This window comes from Botrytis deweyae (genome assembly GCF_014898535.1).
Source record: "Botrytis deweyae strain B1 chromosome Unknown BDEW_009, whole genome shotgun sequence".
NCBI classification, from domain to species: domain Eukaryota; kingdom Fungi; phylum Ascomycota; class Leotiomycetes; order Helotiales; family Sclerotiniaceae; genus Botrytis; species Botrytis deweyae.
Window position 1 is genome coordinate 1,297,743 of NW_024066216.1, and position 15,859 is coordinate 1,313,601.

General features: G+C 43.8%; 3 protein-coding genes across 3 annotated transcripts; 1 reads left to right on the top strand and 2 right to left on the bottom strand.

The window, feature by feature from the left end:
* Positions 1–577: 577 nt before the first annotated feature.
* EAE98_005009 (uncharacterized protein) lies at positions 578–9,245 on the bottom strand. Its single transcript, XM_038952630.1, has 10 exons — positions 8,707–9,245; positions 8,510–8,654; positions 8,192–8,460; positions 7,777–8,140; positions 7,499–7,725; positions 6,836–7,439; positions 6,626–6,785; positions 1,972–6,574; positions 1,604–1,924; positions 578–1,553 (listed from the first exon to the last, which is right to left on the bottom strand). The coding sequence occupies exons 1-10, from the start codon at positions 8,896–8,898 to the stop codon at positions 699–701; spliced, it is 7,740 nt and encodes a 2,579-aa protein (XP_038811280.1). The 5' UTR covers positions 8,899–9,245; the 3' UTR covers positions 578–698.
* Positions 9,246–11,182: 1,937 nt separating this feature from the next.
* Positions 11,183–13,113, top strand: EAE98_005010 (uncharacterized protein; the record flags this gene model as incomplete). The annotated part of the gene is made up of 6 exons (XM_038952631.1): positions 11,183–11,349; positions 11,399–11,532; positions 11,578–11,701; positions 11,752–12,321; positions 12,377–12,744; positions 12,806–13,113. The coding sequence occupies 6 exons, from the start codon at positions 11,183–11,185 to the stop codon at positions 13,111–13,113; spliced, it is 1,671 nt and encodes a 556-aa protein (XP_038811281.1).
* Positions 13,114–13,486: 373 nt separating this feature from the next.
* Positions 13,487–15,568, bottom strand: EAE98_005011 (uncharacterized protein; the record flags this gene model as incomplete). The annotated part of the gene is made up of 5 exons (XM_038952632.1): positions 13,487–13,763; positions 13,855–15,171; positions 15,224–15,234; positions 15,291–15,322; positions 15,394–15,568. The coding sequence occupies 5 exons, from the start codon at positions 15,566–15,568 to the stop codon at positions 13,487–13,489; spliced, it is 1,812 nt and encodes a 603-aa protein (XP_038811282.1).
* Positions 15,569–15,859: the final 291 nt, after the last annotated feature.

Here is a 15,859-nt window from a genome sequence, read left to right on the forward strand (position 1 = left end):
GAAGATTTGAAGATTTGAAGATTTGAAGATTTGAAGATTGGAAGATTTGAAGATTTGAAGATTTGAAGATTTGAAGATTTGAAGATTTGAAGATTTGAAGATTTGAAGATTTGAAGATTTGAAGATTTGAAGATTTGAAGATTTGAAGATTTGAAGATTTGAAATGAAAGAGGAGTTGGTTGATGGGTTTGGTTGGTTGGGGATTGATTGATTGATTGATTGTATGTATGGATGGATGGATGTATGTATGAAAATCTTCAAGTCGAGAGACCTGAGATTCGAGAAAATAAAGTTGAAGTTTATATGAGATGTGATTGGAGAGGGGAGGAGAGGAGATGAAAGAGGCCCTTAATTATTCACACTTTTTGAGTTTCGGCTGAAATTGTTTTTGTTTTTTTATCGGTTTGTTTTTCTGGTATTTTTATGTGGAATTGGGATGGGATGGGATAGGACGGGATGGGATATTAATGTTCTGGAATATTATTTCTTCTAGGGTTTCAAATATGGGATTTTGGGGGTTGGGGTTTGGGGTTTGGGTAAACGGATTTCTTGACTGTGGGTTTGAGAAGAGTATAGATGATGTAAGATTTATAATGATAGGTCCTAATTGTCAATATCGTATTCTGTTAAGAGGGCTAGTTATGTGGAGGAAGAGGTAATCCTTAAATGTTCATATATTCATTCTGCAGCTCCCACGTTCAAGTCCCAGTCAAGAGTACCTCTACCAGCTTACTTTTACTGGCAACTAGGACACCAATGTCCTGAAATGTCACTTCCCCTAGGATCTCAAATACTGCGACCTCAGCGTCGAGTTTTTGGTTGAACCAATTTCTTAACTCAACGGCGATTAGCGAGTCGACCCCGTAGATATGCATAGGGCGTGAGGAATCCAAATTCTCCCGGGGAACAGCCAGCGCATGGCTCAATCTTTCCATCAATGCATTGGCAATAATGCTGGCTGCTTCTGCTTGTGAAGCTACGCCATGTAATTGACTGGCCACGTCAGTAACCATCCCTTCTTTCATGTCTGTTCTGCCTTTCTCATTGATATTCCATGTTCCCCTGAACTTCGGAAGTGTCATCATGGTGGGCACGTCAGCGCCCCGCGCCTTTATCGACGAAGGGGTGTCGATACCCACGAGAATCTGGGACTGGAGTGGAGTCGTCGGTATACTCAAGAACGCATCACAGTGATGTTCAAGTAAAGTAAACATCTCTTTTTGCTTTATACCAACTAGGTATCCAGTACCAAGTAACGCAGTTCTCACCGCTGTGTTATCCCTCAAGATGCCGTCGTCTATCATGACTCCCAGGTTAAAAGTGGTAGCTTTCTCGCCCATCTTATTGCGGTAGTGTACTAATGCATCTTGATAGGCGCAAGCGGCGCTGTAGTTTACAGATGCTGTCCCACCAATTGCACCAGAGATGGAAGAGTACACGATAAAATGATCCAAGCCTTTCGGGAGGAGAGTGTGCAGATTCCAGGTCCCGGAAACCTTGCAGTCGCTTGCTCCTCGCCAGTCTGAGTATGTCATGTTCTCGAATACACTACTCTGTACTTTTGTTAGCATGTTTGGATAACAGTTACAAAATCAAGACTTACTCGTAACACCATGGCGGATTGGATACATCCTTTTATAGGCGGCATTGTTTTATGTATATGATTGAGAACTAACTCGAGGGATGTGAAATCAGCGATATCGCATCGAGGGATTTCTACTCGTACCCCTTGAGCTTCTAATCTGGCAATGCATTGCGATGCTTCTTCTGACGTGGGACCAGATCGCGAAAGCAAGACTAGATTTTTGGCGCCGCGATCCGCCATCCATTGTGCAGTACTTCGTCCGATACCACCGAGTCCTCCGGCGATAATGTAGGTTGCGTTTTCTGGGAATGTCCACGGATGTGGTCTTTTGAGAGATGTCTACTTTTGTGAGATTAATCCATCTGTGTGGGAGTGGTTGAACTTACCTTGATCATATCATGTCCTTGGATTTGAATGATTGTCTTACCAGAGTTTTTCCCGCTCTGTAGATACCTGAAGGCTTTCTCAACCTCTCCGATTCCATAAATGTGGATAGGTTGTGGTGGTCGGATTTTATTCTCGAAAAGTAGGGTAGTGATACTTTTTTGAAGATCCATGAGCAGTCCTGGTCGATACTTCTGCGCCTCGTTCAAATCAATGGCGTGAAAAGAGGCATTTCGAGAGAATGGAAGCATGGGTAAATTCCCATTCGCTAAGATGTCTTTCTTGCCAATTTCGAGAAATCGTCCGAATGGTGCTATGCATTGCCATGTATCTACTAGAAGGTCACCGCTGAGTGAATTCAAGATAACATCGACACCGCCGTGATCAGCAGTCATTCTTTTGATGCCCTTGACGAACAGAGAATTGCGACTATAGAAAATATGATCTGCCGGTATCTGATACAGACTAATAAGCAAGTTCTTCTTAGACTCCGATCCCACAGTCACAAAAATCTCGGCGCCCAGGAGTTTCGCGACCTGGATAGCAGCTTGCCCTGTTCCGCCTGCTGCAGAATGTATCAAAACCGATTCATTTTTCTGCAATTGGGCTACGTGCACAAGGGCATAGTACGCCGTTGTAAATACCACCGGCATCGCGGCCGCTTCAGCAAAAGACATGTTCTCGGGGATGGGAATGACGTTACTTGTCTTGCAACGAGCATAGGTTTGATATGTTCCACTTGTGCTTGCGCACACCCTATCGCCTACCTGCAGTTTAATCGCGTGAGATCCAGTGCGGGAAATGCGACCAGAGCACTCAAATCCGAAACTCGTGCTGGGTATTCGTCCCAGTGCGATGAGACAGTCTCGGAAATTAACACCGCTGGCTTCGACTTTGATTTCGATCTCATCGGCTGCGAGATCGTTATTGAGAGTGTCGTCCTGGATGAACTCAAGGGTGTCGAGTAGTCCAGGTGTTTTGATACTGAGAGTTACTGGAGGAGCGCTAGAAAATTCACAGTCGCTGCGTAATGTTTCGTCTGTCGTCGCAGAAAACTTCTGATTCATGTAGTCTGCATCGACAACTCTATCGATACAAATCATACCATTGCGTTCTACATATTCCTGCTCGCAGTCCATAACACCTTTAGTGGAAATCTCGCTGTAGACCTCGAAAATCCTATTCGCGAGATGTGTGGCGTTTTTCGAGGAAGTCTCGAATGAGAGGGAGATAAATTTGAGTCTTATGTTTTCCATTCGTAGTGCGCGGAAAGCACCTTGAACAAGCGCATACTCTGGCATGTCGGGTCTGTCTCCTCCGCCTTTACAAGTCCATAGAATATTCTCAAAAGTCAAGAACATTGCTTTGAGATTCTCGAACTCGGGCTCGGTCATCTCGTGCAAGAAAGGTTTGTCGAGTTCCAGAAGTACGATAATGGAAGGCTGCTTTCCTTTGAAAATAGTGGCCTCATTGAGGGTGGCGGAAACAATATCCGTGGTTCCTGATAATCGCAATTGATCACGCAGCAACTCGTAAGTTTTGCTCTGGATATCGGACTTCGGATCGAGTATAACTATCGTTGGAGGGAACGGCGTAGTGTTTGAGAAATCTTCGCGAGATGTGGAGACTAGTGCGCTATGCTCATGGCATTCATCTTCATCGTAGTCTTTGAAGTTGAAGTCGATACCTGAGAACCCAGTACTCTTCAACACTTCATCCCACACGTCATCTGAAATCCCCGCACTAAAACTGCGATACTTGTCATTAAAGCGCCACCATCCAGGTAGCAGACCAAACGCGAAATTTGTTCGAACAACCTCTGGAACCGTCAGTTCGAAAAGTAGAAGCTTTCCTCCGGGTTTTAGCAGCGTCCTCACGTTTTTCATCGTAATCTCGAGGTCTTGAGTGGCGTGAAGAACATTGTCCGCAATGATGCAATCATAGCTCTCTTTTTCGAATCCTTGCTTGACTGCATCTTTCTCAATATCAAGTACTTTGAACGTCACCATGTCTGGAAAATTCTCGAATAAAGAAGTTGCGCCTTCGAAGAAACCGGCGGAAATATCCGTGTATGTGTAGTGAGCAAATCGAGGCGTACCAACACGAGGATCACGAGTACCGTTCTGTGCAAGAATATCGAGGAGGTAGTTTGTCATTCCTCCTGTACCTGCCCCGATCTCTAATATCTTCATATTTGGATGCTTGTGGACGAGAGTGTCGAGATAGGTGAGAGTTTTGTATAAGCCATTGGTGGATTTGTATAGTTCTCTATAATACTCTTTCACCAATGGCTCCTTGAACATGACTTCAAGAACATCAATCTTTCCCATGAGTATATCGTAGAGATTTGTTGCGAGTATCGCGTATAGTTTCCCTCGCGCATTGGTATGCTTCAGACGGTTTAAAAGTTTTTCATAGAACGCGTCGTCGTCGATATATTCTCTAACATTGACCGCGCCGTTGCGCATATCTGATCTGCAAAGCTTGGTTCTTTCGTATTGCATCCATTCGAAATATTTGATATGGTGTGGCTTCAGCCCCGCAACTTCAGAGTCGGTTAGCCGATTCAATGTTTTCAGAATGCAGAGATATAATAATAGCTTGACGTCATGATCCAGTTTAAGCGGAGCAGGCTGAATATCGTATGAAGTGGAAACATGTTGAATCAACTCTTTCTTGGAAAGGAGATCGATATCCGGTCTGTAATCAAAATTCCATGAGATATGCCGATTCTGTGCATCACATGGCCTGTCCGGCTGCGCTAAGAATTTTCCTTCGAGTCCATCGATGATTAATATAGGATTAGATTCTCCGTTATCAAATGCAACTGCATCCATTAGAGTGGTTGTAGAACCATTCATTGCAGACTTTGCGTACGCAGACATTATCGATGAACCGGGAATATTAATCTTCCCTTCTGCGATCCATAATCTGCGAAGCCCAACTATGACACTTGGATTTATCTTCATCCTTGCTCCCACCAAAGCTAACAGACCTAATTGAAACATTCCGTCGAGTGAGGTAGGATGGATAGTAAAATCTGTTTGTTGGAGATCTCTTTTTTTGGGTATCCAACTATCCAGCGCAATCTCAGCAGTACACTCTCTTTCCTGACCGTATGCACCACTTCTAATAGTTTGATGAGCGGATCCAAAATTAATTCCGTTTTCTTTCAGTACCGGGTAGAAGTTTTCCATATACACTTCCTGGCAGCTGGAGGCGCAGATACGCGAGAGCTCCGTTCGATGATATTCATCATCTAAAGATTGCTCCATCCCATTATCGACCTCATTTTCAAGCTCTCCATGAGTCGCCTGAACTTGGCCTCGACACACTTCAACCCAATCATTATTCTCAGGAGTATAAATGCGGAAATCTGACCATGTTATTTCCCTGTCAGAAGTAAGTCCGCATGGGCGGAGGTAAAATTCCATTTCGACTCCATCTTGATCAGAAGTAATAGTGAGCGCCCGTGACACGAGGACGTTTTGAATGATGAACCCCGAAATGACTTTGTTAGATCTTGACTTAGCCATTATCTTCGCTGCCTCTATTGCCATGACAAGCATAGCAGATGCAGGAAGAATGCATGCGTTAGAGATGTTGTGATCCTCAATCCACGGATCTTCCGAAAGTCTAATTCGGCGTCTCCATTTAGCTTCCTGTGGGTTCCAATCTGGTACTGGAGTGCCAAGAAAGTCGTTACGAGGAATTTTGCGGAATCTGTGACCTTTGCTGAGCCGAGATTCACGCCAATATGATCTTGAGTGATCAAAAGGATACTCTGGCAAGTCTGTCAGCGGGGTTAAGGAACAAGTCACTGAGGAATTCTGGTCGTTTAAAGCTTGAATGTTTATGTGATGACCCCGACAATGAAGATTTCCAATCGCTTCAAACATCGAAGTCGTTGCATTGACATTGCGTATCAGAACGGAATAATACCCTATAGCTGAATTCTTGCTCGATTGCTTGAAGATATCTCTCAAAGGTCCTTGTAAGGCTGAATGGGGTCCAATTTCTAGCACATCATCGAAACAATCTTTTGAATTATTGTGCAGAATGGTTCCGTCATTTGATATACTTAGTGAGCTAGCACAAGTAACCGCGTCGAGAAACCTCACTGGGGATACCATATTTTTAACCCAGTAGCTTGGTTGACGGAGCTCATCACTTCTGACTAATTTTCCCGTAACTGAAGAGACCATAGTGGTAGGTATTGCGGATACCCGGGCAGACAAGCTACCCAATTGTTCCGAGTATGTTGCGGCTACAGCACTCATGTAATGGGAATGATATGCGACACCAACTAGTAGTTTCCGGGTGAAGATGTTATCTTTTTCCAGAATTTCGTGGAGATAGTTTATGTGTTCCATATCACCTGTGATTGTGACGTTATTAGGGCTGTTGATGCATCCTATTGAAATTCCAGAGTAACCAAATTTGACTTCGATTTTGGCGAGATACAACAGGACTTCATCTGCAGATAAACCAACGGAAAGCATTCTGCCTTGGATACTGTTATTTTCAGCTATTTTAGATGAGAGCAACCCTCTATGATAAGCAACCGTCATAGCAGAACGCTTATCCAAAGCTCCAATACAATATCTAGAGTTTCTGTAAGCATGTGGTAATATCTTTGGAAGAGAAAATGATTACGCTGCTGCTATTTCGCCAGATGAATGGCCAAATACCACGGAAGGCCGAAGTTCAATACTCTCTAAAAGATCAACCAAAGCTATTTGTATTGCAGTACAAATTGGTTGGCTGAATTCTGGTCTATTCACTCTAGAAGTTTTTTTGTCCCGTGAAAGTTCGGCTGAAAGGGGGTAAGCTAGCGTTTGCGAGAGAAGCAATGGGAAAACATACCTTGTAGTGACCATAAACATCCCATTTCCTTGAGAAGCTCAGATGTTTCTATAAGACTTTTTCTGAAAACATTAGCCTGAATTTCCCGAGCCATCGCATACCATTGAGCGCCTTGTCCTGTAAAACAGAATGCAAGACGTGGCTGAGAAATGGCACGGATGGCAGGTGAAAACTTGATCCCAGCTGTCAAATCGTTTTCAGAATTGATTGTTGCAAATGATCTCCATAATAGAGAGCTTCTTCGGTCACTCAATGTGTAACTCAGTCTGTTCATGTATGAAATACTAAAATCCTCTATGCTCATTCGGGACCAGTGTCCGTTATATGCCAATTCGAGTCGTTTGATGCCGCTCTCGTCTTGAGATGAGAACACTAACATTCTCCTAACCTCATAATGATGGAAGCCATTAGACATAGAAGGTTGATCATGTGCTGAATCCGTGTTTCCGTTTATCTGTTTGTGGATCGAAACCTCGTCTCGAAGTTTGAGATGACCGATCGCATCCTCCATTATCACGTGGGCATTTGTTCCTCCAAATCCGAAGGAGTTGATTGACAAGCGACATAAGCCTTCCGAGGGCCATGGCATGAGCTCTTTTGGAAACTACACATGATAAAGTAAGTCTGAATTCTACCTTAAACAGTATCGACCAAGGAAGCTACCTTTAAATGTGGATGCTCTGCTGTGATAGCATGGTTGACATTTTCAAGCCCTGCAATTCCTGGAATCATTCTGTGTTCAAGCATTATAATACTCTTAATGAGACCTGCTATACCACTGGTACCCTCCAGGTGACCAATGTTTGATTTGATAGTTCCTATATACAAAGGAGAGTCAACGGAGCGAGCGTGGCTGAACGCGTCAGCAATTGCTCCTGCCTCTATAGGATCTATCCTATCGCATTAGTATTATTCGTTTCATGGCAGTTTCTTCGACTTACCCCCGACAGGTGTTCCTGTACCATGCGCCTCGACATATCGTGTCTGGCTCATGTCCAAACCAGCTTTTTCATATACATCTCGAATGAGTTGCTCCTGGCTACTTCTACTTGGTTGAACAATACCTGGCGTTCTTCCATCTTGGTTCGTTCCGGTGGCTCGGATAACAGCTCGTATGGTATCATTGTTCTCAAGTGCATCGCTTAATCGCTTCACTATCAACACCCCAAATCCTTCACCACGACCATACCCATTCGCTTTCTCATCAAAGCTCCAGCATCTTCCATCTGGTGATAGAAAATTCTGATTGTTTAATGACATAGCCATATCTGGACTCAAAAACAAGTTTGAACCAGCTACAATGGCCTAACATCTTTATTAGACCACTACAGATTAATTCAATTCTTATCGACATACCATTTCAGATTCATTATTCTGTAGCCTCTGGCATGCAGTATGAAATGCGACAAGGGTACTAGAGCAAGCTGTGTCCATGTTGATGGACTCACCACGTAAGTCAAAGTACCAGCTAATACGGTTTGCCAACATATTAGCCGACACAGAACTTGCTGAATACTGGCCACCAAACTGAGGGTCTTTGGTGGAGAAAGATTTGTAGTCATCTCCAAAGCTTCCCGTGTATACAGATGTGTTTGAATTGGCTACTTTCTTCATTGGTATTCCCGCTATAAGAATGATTAGCATGAATTGGATATAGGGCCTATAGAAATATACCATTCTCTAGAGCTCGGTATGTTACCTCAAGTAATATACGAGATTGAGGATCAATTTCCGCCGCTTCATTAGGTCCAATTGTGAAAAACGGAGCATCGAATACGCTTAAATCACCGTCCACAAAATGTGCACCTTTCAGAGGAAACTATAGGTTCTCAGTGACTGTTATCATATGCAAGGGTGAAGAGCTTATTTACACTATTCAATCTTCCAGAATCTGAATCGTAAACGCCGTCAAAGTTTAAGCGGCTCTCGGGAAATGGTGACCAGGCTGATCGACTAGTAGCTAATCCCTCCCAGAGGGATTCAGCAGTTTCCATACCTTGAGGAAACTTAAATGATAAGCCAATAATGGCTAATGGCTCGATTCTGGGGGAAGACTCAGCCATGTTTGAAACAGCGCTTTCTGAACTGTGGATTCGCTTGTACTTGTGAATTCGAGTACCCAGGTTAAGCTTTTGAGCGACCAAACTAGAAGCGTGTACCTAGATGGGGAATATCAATCGGCTAAGCAGGGAAAGAGGAAAGTGGTCAAGGGAAAGCTGAAGCCAGGCTCAGGCGCTGAGAAAAGAGAAAAGAAAGGGAAGGCAGTGCTGGCGAACAACGTGTTACTAATGATACGGTATTATAGTTTTAAGATACGGAGTGAAGTAATGAGAGGGAAGAGTTGATGATAGGTTACTGAGAGCTGTATCTGATCAATCTTAACTGAGGAAGTAGAACAATGGAAGTTTTGCAGAAGTATTGGAAGGTGCATAATTGGAACGGCAGTCCTGTTTACCAATATATTCTTTTTGCGTCCCCCCGGTCATTATAATACCGGCGTAGTAGGCATAAATGAACTGCTGTGAAATAGCTTGAAGTACATAGATGTAAGATGAGCATAAATAATATAATTCATAATAGTATAATGGTGACCCTCAAACCATAACATTCTTGCACCTGTTTAATACAACTCTTTTTAGCTTCCATTACCCTAACTTACAAAATACCAAAGGGCATCATCACAATACATTGACTCAAATTTAGACTAAAATTGAGCTAATCTTGGATCTCCACATCGCGAAGAATTTCACACCAGATTCATTCAGACTTTGATTTCTTCACAAAGTACACTTCGAGCCTTAGAATTGCGACCGTGTACTTGCAGAAACATCATCTAAATATACTAAATTTGGACGCTGACTAGAGTCTGTTTTGAATTCATCTATTCCCCTTAAGTAAATCCCCTTAAAAAGTGGAATTCGTCAGTGATGAAGCATGGCGTATCCGTCCAACCTCCTCAAATTAATCAATTAATACATATGGCTTCTAGAACGTCATTAAATTCATGCTGCCAATATATCCGAGAACAGAAATATACATACCATGCTCAGCTGCAAAGAGCTGATCCTAATTCAAGTTCTCCTAAGAGACTTTTTTACCAGGAGCAATAGTCATGATTTCTGGTGATTATTGGACATCCCTCAACAAACGTCTGCTGACTTGCCAACCTGCGATTGGCTTTGTATGCGGCTCGGTCAGAATGTAGGATTGATGACACGCTGACTGCATACCATCATATGTGAACTTTTAAAGAAACTATGAACACAATAAAAGCCATCAATGATCCTTGCTAGCTGCTTCTATCCTATCGCCCTGGGTGAAGAAACCTTGCCGGTACTTTTGTGAGAGATATGCCTACTTGAGCTAAAGTGTCTGAACCCTCAATAACACTCAAAATATCATGACCACCATATAATGACTTCTTGATCAATCCTAGCTCCCATTCCGACGCTTTGGGTCAACGGACCGCTATTTTAGTAATATTCCGAAGGGAATCAGTTTCACCGCAGTTAAGTGGTATGACCTTCGGACTTCCGAGCTTATACATCACAATTTGCCTTCCAATCAAACCCCTAAAATGTTATCCATAAAAGAAACTCTGCATTGGTTGGCTGGCTTTGTAAAGAAAAATTCAAAGACAACCATCTGATAACATTAGATTTATTCTTGTCCTTGGCAACAGGGTTCATTTTCTCCGAAGCTTTATGTCGTTGCCGGTGCAAGCCAAGTGGATAAGACGTCCCGTTTCTCACCGGCATTGCGATCCTTGCAGGGGCTCCCCATGGTAGTGAATCCTTCGCTGAAAGGGATTGCAAAATTGATACAGATGCACCTACACCTGCAACTGCAAACTGCAATATATATTTTGTTTCAATATCCCAGAGGCACAGTATGGCACAATGCAGTGGATGCCATTAGATCTTGGGATCGCCGTGAAAATCAAATGATCAAATGAACAAATCGGAAATTAAACTCACTTGAGTGGTTGTGGAATAGCAACGACCAGTCAGGCTGCTTCGCAATGCCAAGACACAGGTCAAAATATATCGCAGTCACTGATTCACTGGGGTGATTTCAGGATTTACCTAGGTAGGTAACTAGATGTGTTACCTACACTTAAGTGTGGCTTGGCTTCTTGATTCGACAGAAAAATCAATGTTTCGCTTTGTTTTCAATGCAGATATGTAGTACAACCATCAACGTGTAACGGCACATGCAATACCAATGTCAAGACAAACCAAGGCTGCAGGAAAAAAGCCATCACTCTAGCGATAATCTGCCAGATTTTGGGGAGATCGATTGAAAATAAATTTCACCCGTAACACTTTCTTCTGTGTCTTGAGAATCATGACCAGCCTTGAGGTTATCACGACGGAGCAGACCTCGGGCACAATGCCCTCCTCCGTTTCTCCTGAAAAAGTGGTGCCAGAAGATTCGGGGACCATCAGCGATCAGAGTGCTAGCGACGGCACAAGGTACCTTTCCGGATGGCGATTAAGTCTGCTCACACTTGGGTATGCTTGAACGTTCGATAAGGGTAAGACTTTACTGACTTGTTTGCAGTCTATGTCTGAGTCTTATGCTCTCTTCGCTGGATATCACTATCGTCAGCACTGCTCTTGTTACTATCTCTGATGACCTTCAGGCATTCGACCAGAGCAGTTGGATAGTGAATAGTTACTTGACGACATACTTTAGTAAGTAAGTCCTGTTACAAGCCTGCACGCTTTCTAATATTCTAGGTGCTCTGATCATTTGGGCTAAGATGAGTGATCTCGTTGGTCGTAAAATTATGCTTGTTGTCGCCCTCGTGATCTTTTTGGCGTTTTCGGGTGGGTGTGGAGGGGCATCAAATAGTACCCAACTGTAAGGAACCCATAACTTCAGTAATGTATAAGCCTAACCAAAAGATAAAGTATTACTTTCAGAGCCCTACAGGGAGTTGGGGGTGCTGGAATATTTAGTATGGTACCTATAATCGTAGCGGAGATGGTCGTGCCGGAGCAGTACGGCAAATTTAACGGCATTGTTTCTCTAGCTCTGGCTATTAGTTTTCTACTGGGTCCACTTCTGGGAGGTGCAATTCCTCAGCATACAACCTGGAGATGGATCTTCTGGATTAACTTGCCTATCGGTATGGTAGGATTAGTCTTGATCATGTTGGCAATGCCTGCAGGCTTTCCCGACAACAGACCATCTAAAGCCATGCTACTGCCACCAAAATTGAGCGACGTGCGGGGAAAATTCGACTATGTGGGTTTCTTGTTACTCCCAACCGCTTGTATTTTTCTTATTGTAGCCTTCGAGGAGGCGGGGGTAGCCTTTGCTTGGAACTCGGCCTTGGTGATCACTTTCTTGGTGCTTGCTTTTGTTCTTCTTTCTCTGTTCTTTGCATGGCAGAGATTGCTATTTTTGAAACAATCTACAAGACAACCCGTCATACCATGGGTATTCCTGAAAAATAGGGTTCTTATGGGTATATACATGTAAGGTCTACTCAATGCGACTGGAATTTTCAACTCTTGACTGACACGAAGTTAGTTACGCGCTCTTTTCAGGAGTCCCTTTCGTGACTTTGGTGATTGAGATTCCACAGAGAGTCCAGAACATCAGCAATACCTCGACTTTGATTGCGGGCGTGCGCGTATTGCCATACACAATGTCTGTTGCTGTCGGTTCAGCAATCACTGGGGGGTTAACGGCGAAAGGTCGGATACCCCCGATTTATGTGCTGATCACAGCTACCATTCTGCAAATCCTTGGAACTGGGCTCTTATACTCAATACCAGTAACAGCTCATATGCCGGCTAGTTTCTACGGGTATGAAGTGCTGGCAGGAATGGGTGTTGGCCTTGGATTGACCACGCTATTAAGCATCACACCCTTCATCGTTGAAAAGCGACTTTTAGGTACCTATAGATTTTCATAATTCAAAATTTCTTTTGTTTTCGGGAACTAACAATGACGTAGCTGTTGCGCTCGGCGGTGTCACACAGATGCGAATTCTTGGAGGAGCGATTGGCGTTGCAATTGCTACTAGTCTACTGAGTAGCAATGTCATATCAGCCCTGGCTGATATCCTACCTGCTGAAACTGTCAATCACCTTCTTCAAAATATCTCTTCGGTGGCTTTACTGTCTCCGGGTGATCAAATCGCGGTTCGAACCGCGTTCGCTCAGGGATATAAGAAACAATTGGCCATGATACTAGGTTTTTGTGCTGCTGAGCTCTTGGCTATAGGGCTTATGTGGGAGAGAAAACCTCGCAGACTCGCATAAGATATCAATGTAACGAATATAATGGTAAGGCTAGCGAATGTTGGAATGTCGGAACAATGTTGTGTTGTCTCTTCCAAGGATTTTAGCGGAGATGTGAATGTGGGGCTCAGAAGTCGCGACGGAAAAGATAAGCTTAAAATAAACCTTTTCTTAACCACCATGAACCTCTTGAACAAGTACTTTGAATGGTCAATTCATTATGTGGTAAATTCTAGTCGAGTTGCAAATCTTGAAGGCTTCACTTGGAATTTACACGTAAAGATGGAGCATAGGTGAGAAAACCTATTCACATAGTCTAGCCTGTGTAAAAGCCTCTCCTGCTCTTCCCTACTCTAACTACCTAAGTGCATAAATTTCGAGCTAGAGTCTCAGCTTACGAGAACCATTGCCTGGCTTCCTGCATCGCTTTGATAGTGCTGTCTATTGTTGTGAGTACCGTCTTTCGTAACACCAACTTTCTATCCACTAAAACCTCGAAGCTTCGATCTGACCACACGCCGTAGCAGACGGCAATAACTATTGACATTACCATGGTCATATTTATCATTTGCTGGCGTGTTCGTCGATGCTGGCCTTGTGCGGAAAGCTTTCGGATCCAATCGTTGAATTTGGGAGACCTGCAGCGGAGGTAAAAGTCAAGTTGAGATCGGCTGTGAAAAAAAAGTCAGCATGCAGTTGAGCCAATGATCGTCAACCCAGCTTTACAAAGACTTCAGTCTCAGGTAGAAGGGCCATGCTTACGGATATATGACGGTGTTCCAAGCTCCGGAATCATTATACCAGCTTTGACAGGAATCAAAAACGGTTTCTTGCATATCTCTTCTGATATCTTGTACCCACTTTTCTACTGCCTCGGGCTTTGGTTCCAGACAACTAACATGCCCTTGGAGAATGGGTGCGATCATTTTGAGAATGTATTGAACATTATTTTCGATGCTCATGATGACTGAGGTATGACCAACGAAGGTGTTTGGGCCCATGATCATGAAGAAATTTGGAAACTGGTCAATTCCTGTTCCCATATACGCTTGGGGGCCTCCTCGCTCCTTCCAAACGTGCTGAAGGGAGATACCCTGGCGTCCCATGACGGAGAGAGGGTGTAGAAATTGTGATACCTTGAATCCCGTTGCTAAGACAAGAATATCGGCGGGATACCGGCTCGGCAGTGCAGCGAGGTTGAAGTTTGATTCAGAACTCCCGACAGTCACTTCATTGCATCCCATACCTATCCAAGGCTGTGTCGTTAGGGTATAGCGAGGATCGCTCATACTCTGGAGCCAGTCATTGTCGAAGACGCGGCGCTTACAGCCAAGACTATACCGCGGCGTTAATATGGAATGATATTTTTGAGGTGCCAGCTTTCTCATATGGTCCAAGGATGACTTTTCGGAGATTTTCCGAAGCTTCAAGGTTTTTCGCTTGAACGTAGCGTACCATAGCAACTCAGACATGCAGCAAACAATGAAGCGAACGAGGAAGCCCAAAATCGGTACGGAGCCATAAATCATAGGTGCAAACTTTGCGTAAGCCTCTTTACCTCCTGGCTCTTTAATGCGAGGAACAAACCACGGTGGATCTCGTATAATGTGTGTCAATGACTTGACCTTGGTTTGAAGAATTGCCGGTGCAATCTGGGCGGCGGTGCAGCCTGAGCCCACGAGCACGACGTCTTTTCCCTCAAGATTGACATTTCTCGGCCATCGAGCAGAGTGCAAAATCTCACCGCTGAACATGTTCCTTCCTGAGACAGTTTCTGGCCAATCGTTAGGATTGGTAAGAATGCCGGCACCACTGATAACCACTTTGGCTCGGATTATCTCAAGTCGACTATGAGTTATGAGTTTTCCCTCTCGATAAACACGACAGATCTCGATTTCCCATTCTTCTTCCTCCTCTTTCCATTTCAAGCTCTTGACCTCCGTGTTCAAATTGATCTTGTCTGCTATCTCAAAGCGTTCCACTACCTTATTGAGATACATCACATAGTCACAACCTGAAGGAAACACGGTCGGTGAAGTGTAATTCGGGGCGAAGGAAAATGAGTAAAACAAGGTTGGTCTAAATAAGCCCAGTGAGAAAGCGTTACAACACTAATGATTGGAAAAGCTACACATCACAAGCCTAGACGAATGTATTAGCTAAAAAATGGTACAGAAGTGGAATTTTGAGACGCTCACGATTCCGGGATATCTATTCGTCCACCATGTGCCTAATGATCATTCTCATCAGCTTTACTCTGCTTTGATCTGTTCGAAATAAGAGTAGAGATTTGAATTTTACCTCCAAGCCCCTCTTGGCGATCAAATATTTTGAACTGGTCAAAACGAAGCTTGCTTTTTAATTGACAGCCCATGGCTATGCCTGAAGGTCCAGCCCCAATAATGACGATGGGATAGTAAACATGGGAATTCTCTCCATAAGCATCACGTGTAGAAATCCGTGCTGATGACTTCATGCTTGCAGTTGGTGATGGCTGGAATTGACAATAAGGAAGGTGAAATCTCTGTTTGAAAGTTACTGTAAGTACCAAAAAAAGATCAGGCTTATCTATTCTGTCTTCAGCCGTTGGGGATTGCAACAACAGAATGGCAAGTTATAGTTCTTCATTCAACGATCATCTTCTTTCTGGGAAGCGGTCGTACCATCAGTGCCATGATAGGCAGATCCTCGCTGCAAACGCCGGTCACGACCACTGGCTGTAAGTTTACCCAATTTCCCCACTAGAGCTAGAAACTGGCTAATTCTC